Source organism: Larimichthys crocea, chromosome XIII (genome assembly GCF_000972845.2).
Source record: "Larimichthys crocea isolate SSNF chromosome XIII, L_crocea_2.0, whole genome shotgun sequence".
In the NCBI taxonomy this organism is placed as follows: domain Eukaryota; kingdom Metazoa; phylum Chordata; class Actinopteri; family Sciaenidae; genus Larimichthys; species Larimichthys crocea.
Genome location: NC_040023.1, coordinates 7,164,542 through 7,185,463, shown reverse-complemented (window position 1 = coordinate 7,185,463; position 20,922 = coordinate 7,164,542). Strand labels below are relative to the sequence as shown.

At 41.5% G+C, this 20,922-nt stretch overlaps 1 protein-coding gene, 1 long non-coding RNA gene and 4 other non-coding genes across 6 annotated transcripts; all 6 read left to right on the top strand.

Moving 5' to 3' along the window:
- The first annotated feature begins 57 nt into the window (after positions 1-57).
- On the top strand, positions 58-5,158 carry LOC104940152 (uncharacterized). The gene is made up of 9 exons (XR_002041514.2): positions 58-167; positions 2,091-2,144; positions 2,613-2,640; positions 2,826-2,874; positions 3,359-3,415; positions 3,775-3,824; positions 4,097-4,165; positions 4,671-4,723; positions 4,970-5,158. It is a non-coding gene; the product is annotated as an uncharacterized LOC104940152 (long non-coding RNA).
- On the top strand, positions 2,910-3,047 carry LOC113747518 (small nucleolar RNA SNORA8). The gene has a single exon (XR_003463675.1). It is a non-coding gene; the product is annotated as a small nucleolar RNA SNORA8 (small nucleolar RNA).
- Positions 3,452-3,585, top strand: LOC113747525 (small nucleolar RNA SNORA18). Its single transcript, XR_003463682.1, has one exon. It is a non-coding gene; the product is annotated as a small nucleolar RNA SNORA18 (small nucleolar RNA).
- On the top strand, positions 3,879-4,016 carry LOC113747519 (small nucleolar RNA SNORA8). The gene has a single exon (XR_003463676.1). It is a non-coding gene; the product is annotated as a small nucleolar RNA SNORA8 (small nucleolar RNA).
- On the top strand, positions 4,208-4,341 carry LOC113747526 (small nucleolar RNA SNORA18). The gene has a single exon (XR_003463683.1). It is a non-coding gene; the product is annotated as a small nucleolar RNA SNORA18 (small nucleolar RNA).
- A 3,494-nt stretch (positions 5,159-8,652) lies between the features above and the next one.
- On the top strand, positions 8,653-11,587 carry txnipa (thioredoxin interacting protein a). The gene is made up of 6 exons (XM_010748423.3): positions 8,653-9,021; positions 9,227-9,302; positions 9,388-9,535; positions 9,633-9,992; positions 10,087-10,389; positions 10,478-11,587. Exons 1-6 carry the CDS (start codon positions 8,766-8,768, stop codon positions 10,523-10,525), a joined length of 1,191 nt encoding a protein of 396 aa, XP_010746725.1. The 5' UTR covers positions 8,653-8,765; the 3' UTR covers positions 10,526-11,587.
- The last annotated feature ends 9,335 nt before the right edge of the window (positions 11,588-20,922 follow it).

The window sequence follows — 20,922 nt, the reverse complement described above, 5'->3', positions numbered from 1 at the left end:
CAGGCAGTGTATTGTTAATTTCCGAGTTGCCTTGAACGCAGCACTATTGGCGTCCAGTGACGTCACGCCGCCCTATAAAAGCTTCGCCGTCAGCCTTCAGGCTCTCTTACGACCGTTAGCCGTCTGACCGAGCGCCAGCCCGACGGAGACTAAACGCTTAAAAATGGGTAAATATGCACACTTTAAGTCATTTATCCGACTCTTAAACAAGCCGAGCACATAACCACACAAACAACCGACGTGTTTGAGAACGTGTTGGTTTTATTTGACGTTGTAAAAACGTTTTTTTTGGGGGAGAACCACGTTGTCATCAAGCATGGCGACCGTTAGCTCGATGCTAACACGGCTAACGACTTTCTTTTCTTTTAATATTAAAATATAAAATGCCTCGAGTGCATTAATGTTAGTTTACACTAGAGTCACATTAATGAAGTTAGCAGTCTGTTCCCGCCTTTTTAAATGAGGTTTTTAGTGTAAGTTAGAGTAGCAGGTCGCGGGTTCGATCCCCGCTTCCCCCAGTCTGCATGACGAAGTGTCCTCGGGTGTAAATACTGAACCGCAGACTCCCTCTGGATAAAAGCAAGTCCCGACAGGAAAACCAGACCCAAACGATAACATTTATCATCTTTCATATTGCACATGCTGAGTCACCCTTACCTGTTTAAACTGAGTCATCGGTGAAGAAATGACTCATCAAAACGTCTGCAGAGGAAAAAAAGGTCCTGACCTTCATATCGTGACACAGCGAACATGACTAAAACATAAAAATACAGCTTACAAGTAGGGATGTAACGATACGCTGAAGTCACGACTCGATTCATGAGTTTTTTAAATCAAAATGAGCTACAGACAAATTATGATCAAATAAAATCATCTTTATTTATAGGAAAAAAATCTTTAGGTGCCTTTGTGTTCTCATAAAAAGTGCACATGGTCATCTTAAACAACACAATACATGACAAATATCTCCTTTCTTTTTTTTATAATTCAAATTTTTTGAGTTTTACATTATACTATCAACTAAGAACAGTGGGGGAAAAAAATAATAATTACATAAAAATAAGACCAAGTCAAGATAAAAGATGCAGAAACTTATTTTGACAAAACAAAAGTAACGAATAGAAAATGAAATAAAAAGACAAGTGCATCAGTCTGTGTTCAATATGTTAATATCTCCTCTTTAGAAACAATCTCACAAGTTAACCGATGTAATTTTCGCTCACGAGGTGGCGTAACATTACTTTGCTTCTCACTGTGGTGGCGGCTGATATGTTGCAGTCTCTTACAATATTTACATGCTGTTTTGGTTTTGTCTGTCCGTTTCTCACGGTTGTATTTGTGCATATAGGGAATTCAAAATGCCGCCACACAAGTGATTTAAAACTGCTCGGTGCATCATCTGTTTCAAATCATTTTCTACCGTCGCCATGTCTTCCCTCGTTCTGTGCTCCGTACCTACGTGAGTCACGTGACTTTGACGCCTGACGTTGGACAAATGATTCGCCAACCAGTGACTTTTTTAAGATAACCTATTTCTAATTTTAAAAAAGAACATATCCTACTTCTTTCGCATTCGCGAAGAATCGTGACTTTTTCTCAACCGGTGCGAGTCGTCACGCATTTGTACCGATTTTTAAATTGTGTGACGATGCATCGTTACATCCCTATGCCTCACCGTTACTTGTTTAAACTGAGTCATCGGTAAAGAAGTGATTCATCAAAACGTCTGCCCAAAAAAGGTTCAGCTTTGTGCGTATAATCCTGAACACAACTTCCATCCTGATATTGTGACACTGCAAACCTTTAGAGAACGTAACTAAAACATAAAATACAGGTTCATAGTGATCACCTCAGCGCCACAGTGCAGACTCCTCTGTGGGATCGTCCCGTGCAGTGGGCTGACCCCAGGACAGCGGTGGCTATATTAAAAAAAAAAATCAGGTTTTGCTTTCACCTCTGCACTGCTGGTTGCTGAACGGTGACAATGAGGCCTGGCACATCCACCCTCTGTCTGCTGGTTTGGATGCACAGCTCCTAACTAGGTGTTTTTATGGGTGTATCAAATCTAAATCAGTCCCCTTCTCTTTCAGGATGTGACCTTATTGCTGAGTGTGATGAGAAGCTGCCGTGCTGTGGATCGTGAGGTTAGTATGTGTTGAGTCATTTGAAGGAAACAAAATCCACCTTCAGAGAACTAGTGAGCTTTTAAATGAAGACTGGAGCGTCCCTAAATGGTAACGAGAGCCTGGACTTGTCAGGTTGGCCTACTCCACAGTTGCACTAGTAAAAGTGTGTGGTCATCTCAACTCCAGACATTTCCTATGACTCATTGTCAGAGCTCCATGAACGCTGACTATGTATTTACATGTGTGCAATAAAGACTACAGTACATGCTGTAGTTGTTTGGTGGCACAGTGTGAGCTCTGGTCCTGTCAGGTGGGCCGTAGAGCTCACACAGTGCACAGAGTAACTTGTTTTCTTGCAACCCACTGCTGTGGACTGCAGCAGTGTTACTTATGAGAACTGACAGCTGTTCGCTTTGTCCTTGAGTTGTTGTCACTGTTTATTTTAAAATGGCAGCAGCAAACTGAAACTGTTCTGTGTTTCAACAGGTGCCGGAGGAGACGTCAGCTCAGCTGGGTAAGTTTTTATTACAGGCTCTCTCTCCTGCTGACTTCAGTGTTATGATGATTGGCTAAATATGTTCAACTGCTCTGAAGCGTGAGTGACAGCTGCCCGTCTGAACAGCACGCCGCTCTGATAACTGAATATCCTGCCGCCTCTGCAAACACACTCACCTTTGCCTTCGTTCTGCCCTCCTCCAGGTTTCCACACTTGTCCCGGCCCTCAGCAGCACCCATGCAGCAAAATGATGTAAGTACAACTGCTGTGTACCAGTACACGATGATAGCACTTTGTGGTATCTGCAGCCAGTTGCTTCATCAGCTGGTTTGTTCAAAAGCTAGTGCGAGACAAACTCAACATCTGGCATCGTTGGTCTCCATGCTGCCTGTGCCTGGAGTCCTGGTATTTGTGTTGAGACACTCATCCTCTTAGAAAACAACGTGGTGTTACTCAGTGACTACATGACAACCAGGATTAGTTTAGGATGTTGACTGAAAAGTGAAAGTGTGCTGGTCTTTATCAGGAAAAACTGGGGGTTCACAGATCACTCTTATTCCCAACACTGACTCAAATACTAAAATTAGGCTGCACTGATGCATAGTAATGTAATACATACTGTTTGACTGAGTCACAAGTGATCCAATATGAGATGTTTTCACTTTCACATTAATGGAAATGTCCCTTTTCTAGTAAGTACTGAACTCATTCCTTAATTAAATCATGACTGTTTCAGGTTTCTGCTGCAGCAAGGAGGGTGGCCTCCTCACCGCAAGCTTCAGCTACAGCACAGGTGAGTGCTGAGCAGAAAGGATGTCTGCCGTCTGAAACCGAGGCCTGTCCCGACAGACCTTTACCCGTAGGGCCACGTCGTTGGAAATGCCTCGCATATTAAATCTGTGGTTTCGCTTTACCCACACGTTCACTGCCATGAGCGCTGTGGGATATTACTGCAGAACACAACTCTTTTTAATAAAGGCCTGTCAGTCTTACAAGTGTTTAAGTTTGTACTGGTTGGTAAGATGAACTGAATATCAAGATTTGAAGTGCATCAGTAAGCTAACAAGACATTAAAACAGTCAGGTGGAGTTTGTTCTGGTTATATTTGTGTGCTCGTTGCACTTTTCTGAAAGTTGTCTTTTTTGTGTTCAGATGACGAGATGGCAGAAAAACATGAGAACCTCATGACCTGATGAGCAGTGGTGAGTGTTTGTCTTTCTGCAGTCCCAGTTTGTGTCCAGCCATTGGATGCACACAGCACTGTGTGGTATCTGCAGCCAGTTGCTTCATCAGCTGGTTTGTTCAAAAGCCAGTGCGAGACAAACTCAACGTCTGGCATCGTTGGTCTCCGGGCTGCCCATGCTCTGAGTCCTGGTATTTTTGTTGAGACAAGCTCATCCTCCTGATAAACTTGCCGTGTAGATATAAAGAATTCTTAAATCACATTCCCCCATTTAAAACCTGATTGTTTCAGGTTTTTGCCACAGCCAAGGATGGCCTACTCGTCACAGGATTCAGCTTCATCAGGAACTCTCCAACAGAGGTGAGTCTGCAGTGATTGGTTAATTAGTCCGTACTGGTAGAAGCTGAGGCCTGTCCCGACAGACCTTTACCCGTAGGCCCACGTCGTTGGAAATGCCTCGCATATTAAATCTGTGGTTTCGCTTTACCCACATGTCCACTGCCATGAGCTCTGTGGGATATTACTGCAGAACATCAAACCCTGTCAATCACTTCTCTGTATTATGGGTGACAAGAGGCCTCTGGTGCTGAATGAAACGGTGTTTTTATTTATATTGTGCCAAATCGTAACAAAGGTTCTCATGACGCAGCAGGTTTAGACAGTACTCTTTATTTTATAGACCCAACAACAGGTTAATTGCAAGAACTATCCATATTGTCTATTTCTATAAAGGAAAACTGTCCAGTCACTGCTTCTGTACACTACTAAACAAAGGCAGACTTGTAGAAATTAAACCATGTTTTTGTTTTAAAGGCCAAATGAGATGTAAAATAACTGGAATTAATTTAATAAACTCTTATTTCAGACTCCTGAATCCATCTTGGAGATGTGAAACGAGGAGCGTCGGCGGCCTTCGCTGTGAGTAACGTCTGTTTGCCTTCAGTGTTTTGCTTTGGTCATATACCAAGGCTTTCAGGATTTTCTGTTCCTGACTTGCTGTGGAATTGACCAGAAATTAAAAAAACCATCCCAGTGGGCTTCTGCAGCGTCCTGCTGCGAAGACTTGTTGGGAACATCATGTCTATATTTGTGTTTTTTAATTGTCAAATGAAAGAGTGACCTACAGTTTGTACCGAGTAACATTTTCCGTCCTTTTATTTTCAGGAGCGGCAGATTGTTGAAGCCGTTGAGACTGCTGAGAGCACCGAACTGTCAACACTGATCTGTGCAGACTCACTGTGGGACATGAACCATTTTTGTAAATGACAGAACTTGTAGCTTTGAGTTCACTGCATCATATTGTGCCTTGTGTCCTTTTGTGTACTCAATGACAAATAAAATATCTAACTCTGACTATCCTCTGTGTTCTGTCCTAATATCTTAGAATGAAAACTTGCCTTAATGGCATGTGGTTGTCTTCAGGCATAATTGTACAGTTTGCTGCTACAAACAGGCGTCGTCACATTGTAGAAGTCCTGTTTAGAAAGGGGGTTGATGGCAGGTCTACTTGCCTCAGGGACAAAATACCATAGAGACTTGAATGACCTCTCACTGAGGTGGCCCTTCTTTAGTAATGCTGCCTAACTGGTGACAACAGGATAAAGCCAGCTGGTCGAGTTAAACCGTTATTAAATCAGCATTTTGCTGTAAAGGCTCCGTTGAGTTTTATCTTAGATTTTACAATGGTGAGGTAGAAATTGTTTGACCTCCACTATAGTGAGATTTCCTCCACTAGAGAGCAGTATGTTTGAGCTCACCGGGTAAATGTCCTTTAAAGGAGAAGTCTTGTAAGAGGAGGGTCTCCTGTGACTGCCCCAACACAGTTTGAAATCTTTTTTCATCCATATATGTTCAGTATATCTTGACATGTATGACCCTGACGAGCTCCCAACAGGTGAATATGTTGGTACATGCTACAGCACCTACCTGTAGCTCTTCCATTGGTCAGAGTCACATTATTCCAGCTAACTGATTGGCTGACCGACCTGCACCTACCTCCATTGTCCGTTACTCAGGTGTACTGTTAGTTCACTCAAACTGTGAAACTTTTGTCACTTTAAATACTGAAGGCAGCTATTATTAGCTGATTACCTAAACCTCTATGTTCAGAAAGTGTATGACCTCTAATCATATATGACTGAAATGAGGCAGCTGTGTTTGTAGTAGTTGTGTGTTGTTTTCTATTTGTCATTGTGTGTCTCTTTGTGGCCATTTTGTGTCTCTGTTTATTTGTGGTTATTGTGTGTCTCTGTGATTATTTTGTGTTTCTTGCATCTCTACTTGGTTTCTTTGTGTTTATCAGTAGTTGTTTTGTGTCTCTTCGTTGTAACTTGCCATCTCTTCAGCATCATTTCAAAGAATTATGATATAAATTGCCCCCCGGGCTCCATCAGTAATCCATCCACGAGGGCAGGCGTGATTCATCCTCAAAGACTGAGGATATGGGTGGAGTGTTCCTTAAAAAGGTTTTATGGTGGAAACTCCTCCGCCTGGTTGGCAACAAAGAGAAGTGTGTGAAAGTTCAGCGAAGGGAACAAAACGGTCTCGTACGATCAAAAACAACTCCCAGCAACAATTGTGGGCTATACAGATCATATGACACCATATGTGTTATTGTATCATGCGACCAGCAAAACACTAGAAAGTTAACGTTTTCAATCATTAGCTCCAATATACTATATATTTAAAACCCACGTGGCATCTTATAAATATATTTTTGGTGCGTTATGATGTGTGTATGTGTGTGTTCAGTCAGCCAGGTGGAGCCAAAGACAGACTGATGTTCTACACATGAAACAACACTGTAATTTCAAAATGTTCTGCATGCGTTTGTTGTGCTTGTGAGCTGCAGTCCTCATATTCCATGAATTAAATGGTTGTCTATATATATATGCATGAGAATCCTGCAAAACCTCAGCTCACACATAAAGCTAGTCACCTTTTCTGCTTTATAAACGTCTGTATACTGTATATTATTGTGTTTATGCACATTTTATATAAATCATTAGTTGCAATCGTATTTTCTGATGTACCCATTTCATTTGTAATCTTTCATAGTGGGAAATGAGCTGCTAGGCACATATTAACACCCCATTCCTGCCACTGTCTGTGCAGTGTGTAGTACAGTTTCTTTATGCTGGGCCTAAGATTAGTCAAGGAAGATCAAGTAAATTGGAAATTGTGCTTCAGTGGTGCATATTCCCAGAGAAATGTTCATATAAAGTAGCTCAAATGTTGACACACATTGAGTCTGGAGCTTTCCGGCAGTTCGAATTTCCTCCCTTGGCCATGTGGGGTTCCCGCCTTACAGTGCAAGCATAATATGGAGCAAGGTGCACGGTATATGCATGTTTACATCCCTTTATAGTCATTTTGTCAACAGCTGTCGACCAACTTGGATGTGAAGTCCTACATGTGGTCCAAACCAAGTAAAGGTTTAGCTTCTGCAGCTCCTTGTGTACTAAAAATACTGACCTACTTGTATGTTTGATCGGGAATCAACTGTCAAGCTTGGCACTCATCAGATAACCTTCACCGTTCTTAGATGGCAGCTGCTTAAAATGAAGATGTGGAGAGGTCAGTAGTAAAAAAATATAAAGAATGATACAAAAGCAGGTATTAAAAGTCAAGAAGCAGACATTGAAAGTAAACAAAATATGAAACAAAACATGTTTTTTGGTGCAGACGTGTAAAGTAGCCTATTCACCAGGGTTTTGTTGCACAATATAAAATATGAAAAAGGATATTTGCAAGTTATCTTGTAAAATCTGTGGATCGCCTTGTAGTTTACCTAATATAGGCAGGCATGCCTCCATTTTAAGTCTTTAAAAAAACAAATATATCATATCAGAGCTTCAAAAATGTACATGTTCTGTGGCCTTTCGACTGCATTATATTTATAGTTTAGGTCAAATCGGGGAGTTTCCCTTTTGTTTTCAGATCTAATCAGTGGAGTCACTAGGTGAAATAGGTGGTGAAAAATTTGGTGGTGTTTTATTATTATTTTTATTTATTACATTTTTTTTCTCACAAAAAAATGCCTATTTATGCAATACAAAGTGGCCAGAATATGAGTTTAAACCAATAATCATATAAACTGTCATTATTCACTTAAATATGATCATAAATCTCATTTCATCGGGTACGGTAGAGAGAGCCCCTTCAGTGCGTCATTATACAATCCATTCCACTTTTTCATATAGAGCAGCTGAAGGTGTATGGAGGCGTCATCGTCTTAGATTAATCAATTGATTGACAAAGCTTTAATTGGTGCTCTGAAAAAATAACTTTTCTCCTCTATGGGCTAAGCCACCCCAGTTTCTTAAACCTAGTGATGTCCCTGGATCTAATAAAAGAATACAAATGCCTAAATGTGTCATTTTTATACATATTATACATTAAATGTATTAAATTCATACTGAAAGCTACATTTTAGTACAGTAGCCAGTATCCACTCTGTGTTTTTTTGTTTGTTATGTTTATTATATATCATATATTTTCAACCTTTACCATAATGATACTAATCCATACGCTTCTTTCAGTATCGGTGTGTGTAACATGTGAATGACTCATCCCCTCACATCCACACGGGTCTCTCTCTCCTTTTTTTTTTTTTCCATGTGTTTACGTGAAAACGGATTTTTCTCCTCGGCCACCTTCGACTTCCTGCGCTCGCATCAGCTGAGCACGCTCTACGTTCCCCGAGCCATGCGGTGTCCACGCGTCGCTTCTGGCCGCTGATTGGCCGGAGCCGACACAAACAAAGATTCTCGACCAATGGGAGCGGTGTGCACGCGCTGAGCCATGCTGTTCAGCCCGGCTGCTCGTGCCGCGGGGAGGCTCGTCATATAAAAGCCGAGCGGCTCCCCGTCTTTGTTTACAGCACGGAGCAGGGAAGCGGAGCAACACGTTGACTTACTCACTTTTAAATTTGGGATATATTTTTTTGAATTAAGCAAATATGGTCGCCATGACGAAGAGATTAAAAACCTTCCAGGTTGTCTTCACGGACCCGAGCAAGACTTTTTACTGCGGCGGGGACCGAGTGTGTGGACGGGTGGAGGTGGAGGTGAACGAGGTGACCAGGGTGTCCGCGATGAAGCTTCTGGGTCTGGGCTGCGCCAAGGTGGAGTACGCCAAAGGCAAGCAGCGGTGCAGACAGGAGGCCGAGTATCTCAGACATGAGGAGGTGCTGCTGATGGACGACCAACCCTCAGGTACGAACTTCCAATGCATTGCACTTTTCTGCAGCTGGACTTGTTTTGTGCACCCCCTGGTTTTATTAGACCAGAGGGAGTTCCCTTGAGTGTGGTTAATTATGTCAGGGTAACAGCTGCTACAGCAGCCAAGTCTAGTCCTGCCTGATATTGATGCTTAAATTATGAAAAGGTTTGTAATCTCATGTGTATTTTGTCCTTACAGACTCTGATGGGTCAGTCGTCTTGAGGCCTGGCAACAAATACAACTACACCTTTGGATTTGAGCTCCCCCAGCAAGGGTAAGGCATCCCGTCTTGCTTCTATGATCTATTTGAGCGATATCCTGCAAGGATACTAATGTTTTTTTTTAACGTGTCCTCACAGGCAGCTGGTGTCCTCATACAAGGGGAAGTTTGGATACGTCCACTACTATGTGAAAGCCATGATGGAGAGGCCACAGCAGCCCACCCTCGAGTGCAAGAAACCCTTCGAGGTGGAGGAGCCTCTGGATGTCAACACCCCAGATCTGCTGGTGAGTAACTGATCTTGCTGTTTTTCTTTTGTTGTGTGTGTGTGTGTCTTGTTTCAGTTTGACACCGGCGTCTTACCTTTCCCGTGTCCTTCCTCAGTCCCCAACAGGTGGCATGAAGGAGAAGAAAGTCACCTGCATGTTCATCCCCGACGGGCAGGTGTCGCTGAACGTCAAGATCGACCGTCGCGGTTTCTGCGAGGGCGAGGACATCTGCATCAACGCAAAGTTCGAAAACACCTGCTCTCGAATCGTGGTGCCCAAGGCCGCCATCATCGCCAAACACATCTACCAAGCCAACGGACGCACCAAAGTCTTCCGACAGAAGCTGTCCTCGGTCCGCGGGAACCACATCATCTCAGGCATGTGCGACGCCTGGCAGGGGAAAACCATCCGAGTGCCAAAGATCAAACCGTCCATGCTTGGCTGCAACATCATCCGTGTGGAGTACGCTCTGATGGTAAGCCCTCAGTTTTGTGGTCACGTTGCCAGTGATTTTTGGCTGCCATGAGAGTTGTAAATCAGTGTTAAGGTGTTGCCGTTGCCTCTTCCAGATCTACATCCACATTCCTGGTAGTGAGAAGCTGATCCTGGAGCTGCCGCTGGTCATCGGGACTGCCGGCCTTGGCAGCCGAAGCAGCAGCGTGAGCAGCCAGGAGGGTTCGGTTAGCAGCGCGTCGCAGAGCTGGGTTTCCCTCAGGATGCCCTCTAACCCTCCCAGCTACTGCGACATCACCCGCGACTGCCGCCTTGACCAGCCACTCACGCCACTCCTTGATGACTTCGATGGCGACGACAGCCCCATCTTCATGAACGTCCCGTCCTTCCAGTTCCCGCCACCTCCAGCATACACTGAGGTAGGTTTCTCCACCTAGTAGTGATCTTAGCCAATGAGAAATTACCTTTTTATTAATAAGTTATCTAATGAAACCTTTTGTTTTCCAGACTGAAGAGGAGTTCAATGGCAACGCCCGCATGATGCCAGTGTGTTGAAGTCCTAGCGGCGACTCTTCGAACTGTGGTCCAGCTCTCAGGGACCGTCCATTAAAAGGCACTTGGAAAGGAACAGAAAGGCCAAACTCCAGAAGGAGATGTGTTGGATTAAGAAATAAAGCCAGGATTGTGGAGATAAGAAAGACTCTTTGCCTGGTGTCTTGCCACGCTTCGTCAACCTATGCTGAGCTTGAGTCTTCCTCGTGGTGCTCTTCAAGTCATGGACTTGGAGGTTGAAGCCACAGAGCTTGTGGCGCGCTACATTTCTGAATAAGCTGTCCCTTCTTTAGAGACTCGAGCTGTCCGGGGGTCTCACTGTCCAATCACAGCCACTTTATGACTTTTGTTATTGGGGCCAAGCATTGTATTAGTCAGCCCCCCCTTCTCCCCTCAGCATGCTGTGACATCTTTGCTTTATGTTTTCGGGGTTTGCATTTTTCACACGATGCTTCGTCATTCCAGTGATTTCACTAGAGGAACCATCTTTTTGTGTGTAGTCCAGTGAGTTATTCGTTTGAGTTTGTCAGGAGTAATGTTGCCTATGAGAATTTGAGCATGTAGAATAATTTTCCTTTGATGCAACGTTTTCTTGTGTACCAGTGTTTGAAAAAAATGGTTTATTCCTTTTTATTTTTTGCACTTTTTTTGATTTTTTTTGCTCTACTACTGCCTCTAGGAGTTGATGTTTTGTTTTTTGATGTGGAGTGTGAACCTTTCCTTAAAGCAAAAAAAAAACACTCTTTGAAACCTCACATTCGATTTCCAGATCCCGGTTTTAGTGGTTGGCTTTAAATTTTCTTGACACACACAAGTGCCAAACATCATGGAAAGCACCTTTTTTTTATGTCAGGATAATCGTTGTGTCTGATAATGTTGTCCTGGATAACATTTCACTCCACTGTGGTTGTTTCACGACTTTTATTTGTTTTTGTTTTTAGGGCTCAAAGAAAGATCACTGTTATAAAAGACTTGATTTGTGACAAAGTATGTTTGCAATGCATCCTTGATACAAGTATTTTTGTATGAAACCCCATGGGTTTGTTTGTTTTTTTAAAATAAACAAATATTTAAAAAAAAATATCCAGTTTGCCTTTTTCGTTTTTCAACTCTGGTTCTCAGCAATCAAGTTCTGGTTCAGCATGGTGTACTTCAAGAATGTCTTCATTGTGGGAACCATTATTGTATTATAGCCTTAATTACTGTTTTGACCCTGTTGACATCCATAGAGGCCTGAACTACACATTCTCACGGTGACACTGTCGTAAACATGGACAGCTGTACGCCTGTACTTGTTATGTTTATTTTACATATTATCAAATGCAACAAGACAAGACACAGCAGTCGGCTAATGCAACAAGAAGCCCAGCTCAGCGTCTTGTCTTTCAGTCTTTTATTTCACGAAGGTCTTGCCAAAGACTAGAAGTCTGTCCCAGATTTACTCTCGTCTGGCAGCTTTTTTTTGCTTGGTCACTCTCTGTTTTTCTTTTCTCAGCCTCCGTCAACATCCTTTTCGGGGGTTTTTTATCGCCTCTGTAATTATGTTCATAGAAGACTGCTGAGCCTGCTGCTTGCCCAGCTCCTGTTCTGGCACGACACAGGCCCACACCCACCCAGGCCTGAAAACCTCCTCTTTTTCCCAGTGGTCGGAAACAACAAACAATCTTGCAGCCTGGCTAACAGCAGCTTTAATTCGTAGTAGAAGTTTCCATCGAGAAACTCTGTCGGCAAGTTTAACCAAAATCAGTGAAATCATTGATGGTTTGTGTCTTACAGCATTACGTACGTGGTCGGTGTGCTGCTTCACATGCACAAACATGCCATGTGATATTCTGGATATTAATTAATTATTTATTTATTTTTTATATTTTAATACTGAACTGTAAAGTGTCTTTTTAGCCGAAACAATGAAATCCCATTCATCACTATACATATAGTGTTTAGGCTGGTCATGTTTTCAGGAGAAACTTTGGAGTCTTTTGTGATTTGAAGCCTCTTTAAATTGAGATTTAGACACAGTTATCTAGGGGTGTGATGAAAGGTCACAAAGAAGCAAATGAATTCTCGTAAATGCCTTTGAATTAACCAAAAGATGAAACGAGAATCTTTTTTTCACACACCCCATCCCTGCTATCCTCCCAGCATCCCTCCCTACATTCACATCCAGCAGATCATGCTGATTCATCTGTGGATGATGCGGATCATCTGTGCTAGCTGCCCAGTGCTCCATGCTTTCTTTATCTATGAAACAAACTTTGTATTTTGAGCAAACAGAGATATTTCCATGTACAGGCTATTAGGCACGTAGTGCTCTGAAGTTGAACTGTTACATTAAATAACAGGAGTACTGCTGAGTAATGAATTGTTTTGGAGAATATGCTTGACCGCATCTGTGCAACCTCCATCCAGAAGTTCACAGGAGGAGTGTTCGTGGTATAACTTTCATTTTATGCAATGTGTTAGGAGTGATGTAGGGAATTTAAATGGTGGTTGGTGTTCCTGGAAGATAATTGCATGCTCTGACAAATACATTTCTAGTTTACACTGATGCAAGCAGAGAATATTATTATGAAATATGGGTGATGGAAGGTAGACGTTAGGAACAAACTTTCTTTTTAGCTTAGTTGGACAAAGATGTTGGAGTAGATCGGGTCTTGTAACCTATGAGGGTGTAGGGCGAGAGGCCTGTGCATGTCTGTGCTGCTGACGTCTGATAACTGCTGAGAGCAGCAGATAATGAAAGTGTTTATCTAAGTTGCTCTGTGACAGGGGCCTGTGGCTGCAGACTTGTATCTTCAGGAGCTGCAGGAGCTGCTGGAGGTTTGGGTGTAGCCTCATGAGGAAAGTTAGTATATGTGTTCATGGTACTCAGAGACCATTAAGTTTACTGGGCATAGATTTGCTCCCCAGAGGATGAACCCCACCTCAAAATATGCATTTACATACTAGTAATGTTCACACAGAAAGCAAATTTTCACTTAATAGAGCGATATAAACCCAGAATAAACAGATTTTTCTGCGATTTAATTGCTTAAAAAAAAAGACAACATCATGATAAACAGTCATACTTTGTCAGGTTTGGCTTGTTTTCATATCGATCATCTATGGTATGCATATTTTTAAAAATGATGTGGTCTCCTTTCTGTTTGGTCTATGATGCTGATTTTAATCACACACCTATTAAGTTTTCCTCTTATTCTCTGCGATCCTGGCACATTTCTTTCTCTTCCTTCCTCCCATGCTCTGCCCTTTGGATTTGGCATCGCTTGCCACAATAATACTATAATCTGCTGCTACACTGTATGCACAATTATCTGTATCCACTGCGACTTTCCTGGCCTTGTTTGTGTGTCCTAATACAATAGGCAGCGATGTGGTATGGAAAAACCAGTGAGGGATCTTGACCTTGTTATGCTGCGTGTTGTCCTTGTGAATACTGTGTCAGGGGTTAGGTAGGATCACGCTTTCAGCTGCAGAGTTATTTCCAGAACAAACATGCCTTTCTCAGCTGTGAATGACCACCGGGCAGCTAAAGAGACATATATATGTACAAAACAAAGAATATACCATATATAAGAACAAAAACAGGTGCAGAGTTTCCAAGTGGGGTGTGTGGATGTGTAACAAATAAACCGTCCAGCGTCTGACTGACATGTGCGTGGAAAATACTGCACACATGTCCGCTGTCCATCAGCTTTCCAAGAAAGACTAACATGGAAGAGAAGCTGATGCCGCTCGGTTTTCCATTACAACTTGCTGCGCATTGTTTTTATTGCTGCAAAACAACATTACATAATGGACACACCATGATGTAATATTAGCCCTACTGGGACTGTGTCAGGCCACCGCCATCCTATTATTTGTTTTGAACGAACATGAACTTCAGTCTTGCCACAAGAAGAAGACGTCTTTGTCTGAGTCTTTGTACATGGGGTGATCTAACCTGCACCTCTTCCTGCAGTATTTCTAATCTACAGATGATTGACTGGGACTGGCTGGACTGTGTGCAGTCATTGTGTCCATGAGGAAGTCATTGAGGACTGTCCACGCCTAGCTGTAAAGCTTTGTTTATGCTCATCTGAGTGTCCTGTCACAGTCCGTGTCCTGCTGGTGGGCCGACTGAAGCCTGGCTGCTCAAACACGCCAAACCGTCGCCGTCGACAACAGTCAATCAATCAATCAATCAGACTTTCTTTGTCTTTCATACCCTTCACGCTCTTTATAAAGATCATCTTTCAGTGAGGCAACACCATAGGCAGGTTAAAAAAATAAAACAAATAATAATAATAAAAAGAAATAAATAATAATACAATTTAAATGAAATAAAATCCATTAAATAGATAATAAAGGTTAAGATATATAAATAGTCAGACAACTAACTAACTAAATAAATAATAGTGAAAATGATGTAACAGATTAAAATATATAAACAGACAAATGTATAAATATAGTTCAAGTAAAAGGCCTTTCCACACACCTGAAGGTCCTAAAAACTCAGTTTAAAAGCAAATCTGATAAATAGGTAAGACTAAGACCAATGCGAGATTTATAAACCAATAAAAGAATCTTAAAATTGATTCTGAAGCACACAACTTTAAGTCTTGATATGATATGAACAGGTGAGTTTTAAATAAATTCACCCTCAGTACAGTTGTCATGAACAGGGAAATTAGCTACAGAGACCAAAACTGTTTTTTGTACCAGGCTGTAAACATGTTTATTTCTGCTGTGAAGTTGGACATTTGAACATGGGGACTTATGGAGACTGACTCAAGTGGACGTTTGAGGAACTGCAGTCGTTGCCACTTGGCTACACCACATGTTCATCATTCATTCGTCATTTAGTTTGACTCAATCTCACATACACCCACAAATACACTATCTCTGGATTAATCCGCCGTGACAAATAGTCCCCCAACAAATCCATTTTTCCTTCTGTTCGACTGATATTTACTAAAAACTACAGTGACCCGCTCTTTTAGTAAATTACTGAGCCTTATACTTTAATTTTTCATATGTCTGTAGGTAAGCCTATGGAATACCTGACCTGGATATTTAAATCCCATCAATAAACTCATTAATTAATTAATATCTACGATACGTTTTGAGTTTCCATGCTCTCCATCTTAAGGTGTGTGTGTGTGTGTGTGTCTGGTTTTGGATGACATCATCATCACCATAATAACCATTAAATCCTTCACCGCCCTGCATGCCTTGCTCTTCCCTCAGACTCGGCCTGTGATTGGCTAAGACATCCGAGCATTCCTTTCCCGTTTGGCTGAGGCCAGTTGTTCACGCGGGACAGCATTCAAGAGCCGCATGTTCACACACACACACACATGCATTCATAACCTCTGAGCTGGTTTCCTGTAGCATCTTGCGTCTTGTTTCCTCATCCTCCCACTGTTGGTTCCTCGCTGTGGGCTGTGACTCACTACAGACGGTTCAGCGTGCTTACAGAGCACAAAGCAAGTCTGGTCATGAGCCCGAGGTTAGCTGTGATTCGAAAACATTCTTCTGATAAAGACGCACGGCAGGAAATGTGTGTGTAATATGAAGGTTCTCAATCATCCAGGTCATCTTTCTTCAAAAAGAAGGTTAAGTCTGGGGCAACTGGACAGTTTGTAGACCCGTGAAGACGTTTCGTCTCTCTTCTTCAGTTCTGGCTGACTTTAGTGTCCATCTATACTCAAGTGAAAAGACTAGACCTGGACTAATGCAATTATCTTTATTATTCACACCCATCCATGTCACGCACCCCTCATGTTTTACCATAAACATGTAACTCATGATGATGTTCAGTGAAGTCAACAGACTCGATGTACTCGACACATTCGTCACTCTTCTTTTTTTTTACTCTCACTTCCTCTGGAGCACACATGCTGAGTTTCATCTCTGATACTTCCGTTACTACTCTTCAATACAGCACACTGTGTACCTTTCGGCAGGGTAGTCATCTCAGTACGAGTACGGCTGTTGTGCCGCAATTACCGCAATCATAACTGTAGCATTCGTGTCAATATTTGACTGTCAAAATATGAAAATAAAACACACGCGCTTTCATTTTCTATATCGCGGCGTTCATCGCACTACAGTGAACGCACTTGTGTGCTCGAAATATCAAATATCAAGTTTACTATCACAAAAAAAGAAAACACAGACAACATAAGTAACTTAATAACATAAAATAAGATAAGATAGACTTTGTCGATCACACGCTGAGAAATCCGCTTGTTACAGCAGCTCACAAGACACTAAGTGGATGAGAAATGACTCATAAATATGACAGTAACTGGCTGAATTATGGGAAGTGCTTGGGAAGTGTTTTTCAAGCTTAACCTGGATCAAAAATTAAACTAATCCGTCCATCGTGAGTTTTTAAGTTTGTAGTATCTATACGACACTCCATGAATTGTATTTATCTTGACTTGAGCCACAATGAGGATGGTGTAAATGTAACTGGAATTAAAACAATTAAAGGGTCCTCTGGTGATTTATTACTCCACATTAGGAGACACAAGAGTTTAAGATATCTTGACTGTTGGTCCAGCATAAGATGTAAAATCACTGAAACAGTCAGTTACTGTCGTTACCTGCTCTGACAGGTAAATTCCAACATTTCTCTAACTCCACGTCACTCATCAGTCTTTAACCGAGATCTGCCCAGGTTGAGGTAACCCCCCAGTGATCATCCTGTGCTGATGATTCACCACGCCGTGACTAGATAACTAATCATCCATGTGCTATATAGACAAGAAGAAATACTGAATACAGAATACTCTTGATTTCTAGGTTAGGATTTTACACACAAATGTACCATGTAACCAAAAGTAGAAGTTCATTATCTGTTCACACCATCACACCATCATGACTTCACAAAAGTTCCCCCACTTCTCTTTGTCTAAACTGTTGCATCCATAAAGTAAAACACAAACTCCCACAAAACCTGCCCGGCGGCAATTGGCTGAATTCTGCTGCCACGCGTTCTGTGATTGGCTGAACTCTTTGTTCATGCGTGAGGCATGCAGGCAGGGCATGTCAGCATCCTCAGTAAGGAGGAAGTCCTGTTATTTTTAGTGCTGCTGCAACAGTGAGTTACTTCAGACGGGAGGGGACTTTCTGCTGCCTGTTGCTGAGGCTGCTTTCACTTTGGATTCCCGTGTGATCCATGCAAAATGAGATCAGCTGCTCACCCTTAATGTATCTGCTGCACATCTGTCTCTGTAGACTTTAATATTTCCCCACCAGTTCTTTGGGTACTTTTGATAGATAGATAGATAAATAAATAGATAGATAGATAGATAGATAGATAGATAGATAGATAGATAGATAGATAGATAGATAGATAGATACTTAACTGAGCCCGAGGGAGTAAATGTCAACAGCACAGGATGTTTCAGGCTTATAATATATATATATATATATATATATATGTTCCACGTCATTTTTCCACATCATAACACTACAGTTCGAGATTGCAAAACAGAAAATTTGATGCCTAATGTTGTCGTGCCCTCATCTTAAATCACTCTTCTCTAATTCCAATCAGGTTAGATCATTTGCATCAAGTCATCAAGTTTAGAGTCTGCCATGTTGTTATCTTGTATTGCTCTGTTTACAACAAGGCGGTTAGGCTCCTTGAATTATTAAACTTATTTAGAAGAAAAAACTAAATCTCTGTTGTAAATTGTAAGCTGTCTGTTGTCAGCTTTGACCAACCATACTTGGCATGGGCAGATGCAAACAGTGCAAACACCTCAGGTGCATTGACTTTCCATTTAACCTCCAGATGGAGTGGTTTTATCTATATTATATATATTATATATATATATATTATTATATATATATATATATATTATATTATATATTATTATATGTCCGGTATTCCATAGGCTTACCTACAGACATATGAAAAATTAAAGTATAAGGTCAGTAATTTACTAAAAGAGCGGGTCGCTGTAGTTTTTAGTAAATATCAGTCAAACAGAAGAGAAAATGGATTTTTTGGGGACTATTTGAAACAGCGGATTAATCCAGAGATAGTGTATTTGTTGGTGTATGTGAGATTTGAGTCAAACTAAAGACGAATGAATGCGAATAAATGTTGAACACTGTGGTGTAGCCAAGTGGCAACAACTGCAGTTCCTCAAACGTCCACTTGAGGCGCCTACGCAGAAGTTCAAAAAGAAGTTGAATCGGGGGCAACTGACTGTTTGTAGACCCGTGAAGACGTTTCGTCTCTCTTCTTCAGTTCTGGCTGACTTTAGTGTCCATCTATACTCAAGTGAAAAGACTAGAGCTAGACTAATGCAATTATCTTTATTATTCACACCCATCCATGTCACGCACCCCTCATGTTTTACCATAAACATGTAACTCAAGTCAACAGACTCGATGTACTCGACACATTCGTCACTCTTTTTTTTTTTTACTCTCACTTCCTCTGGAGCACACATGCTGAGTCTCATCTCTGATACTTCCGTTACTACTCTTCAATACAGTACACTGTGTACCTTTCGGCAGGGTAGTCTCTCGATCGAGTACGGCTGTTGTGCCGCAATTACCACGCGCAAACATAACTGTAGCATTCGTGTCAATATTTGACGTCAAAATGAAAATAAAACACACGCGCTTTCATTTTCATATCGCGGCGTTCATCGCAGACAGGAAACGCACTTGTGTGCCGAAATATCAAGTGGAAGTGGGGAAGCATGTGAATGACAGCAGTGGACTCAGTGTCTTTTAAATCACAAATTTAACGAATGTCTTACTATCACAAAATAAGTCGAAAACACAACAACATAAGTAACTTAATAACATAAAATAAGATCAGATAGACTTTGTCGATCACGCGCTGAGAACCGCTTGTTACAGCAGCTCACAAGACACGAGTGGATGAGAAATAACTCATAATGTGACAGTAACTGGCTGAATTATGGAAAGTGTTTTTCAAGCTTACCTGGATCAAAATCAAACTAACTATCCGGTCCATCAGGAGTTTTTAATTTGTAGTATCTATACGACACTCATGAATTGTATTTATCTTGACTTGAGCCACAATGAGGACGGTGTATGTAACTGGAATTAAACAATTAAAGGGTCCTCTGGTGATTTATTAATCCACATTAGGAGACACAGAGTTTAAGATATCTTGACTGTTGGTCCAGCATAAGATGTAAAATCACTGAGACAGTCAGGTACGGTCGTTACCTGCTCTGACAGGTAAATTCCAACATTCTCTAACTCCACTCACTCATCAGTCTTTAAAACCGAGATCTGCCCAGGTTGAGGTAACCCCCCGGTGATCATCCGTAATGACGATTCCCACCACGCCGTGACTAGATATCTAATCATCCATGTGCTATACAGACAAGAAGAAATACTGAATACAGAATACTCTTGATTTCTAGGTTAGGATTTTACACACAAATGTACCATGTAACCAAAAGTAGAAGTTCATTATCTGTTCACACCATCACACACCATCATGACTTCACAAAAGTTCCCCCACTTCTCTTTGTCTAAACTGTTGCATCCATAGAGTAAAACACAACTCCCACAAAACTGCCCGGCGGCAATTGGCTGAATTCTGCTGCCACGCGTTCTGTGATTGGCTGAACTCTTTGTTCATGCGTGAGGCATGCAGGCAGGGCATGTCAGCATCCTCAGTAAGGAGGAAGTCCTGTATTTTTAGTGCGGCTGCAACAGTGAGTTACTTCAGACGGGAGGGGACTTTCTGCTGCCTGTTGCTGAGGCTGCTTTCACTTAGATTCCCGTGTGATCCATGCAAAATGAGAATCAGCTGCTCACCCTTAATGTATCTGCTGCACATCTGTCTCTGTAGACTTTAATATTCCCAACCAGTTTCTTGGGTACTTTTTGATATAGATAGATAGATAGATAGATAGATAGATAGATGATAGATAGATAGATACTTAACTTGCCTTTTTCTTGCTGATAATATAATATATATATATATAAAATTATTATATTAATATATATATAATAATATATATATATATCTTCTAGATTCAATCTTTTTTATCTGTGGCTCCTGGCCACCGTCATCTTGGCAGTCCTGCTCTTCTTCCTATCTAAAACTGACAAACGTAGATCATTGGCGGACCTAAGACAAGCTCATCAAGTCGTCTGTAGCACCACCACCTTGCTGTCAACAAGCGGTTTATTATAATAACTTATTTTATATAATTTAAACAGGTGATATATAATATTAAATATATGATATATATTATATATATATATATATATAAATTCACCCTCAGTCAGTTGTCAGAACGGGGAAATTAGCTATAGAGACCAAAACAGTTTTTTTTGTACAGGCTGTAAACATGTTTATTTCTGCTGTGAAACATGGGGACTTATGGAGACTGACTCAATCT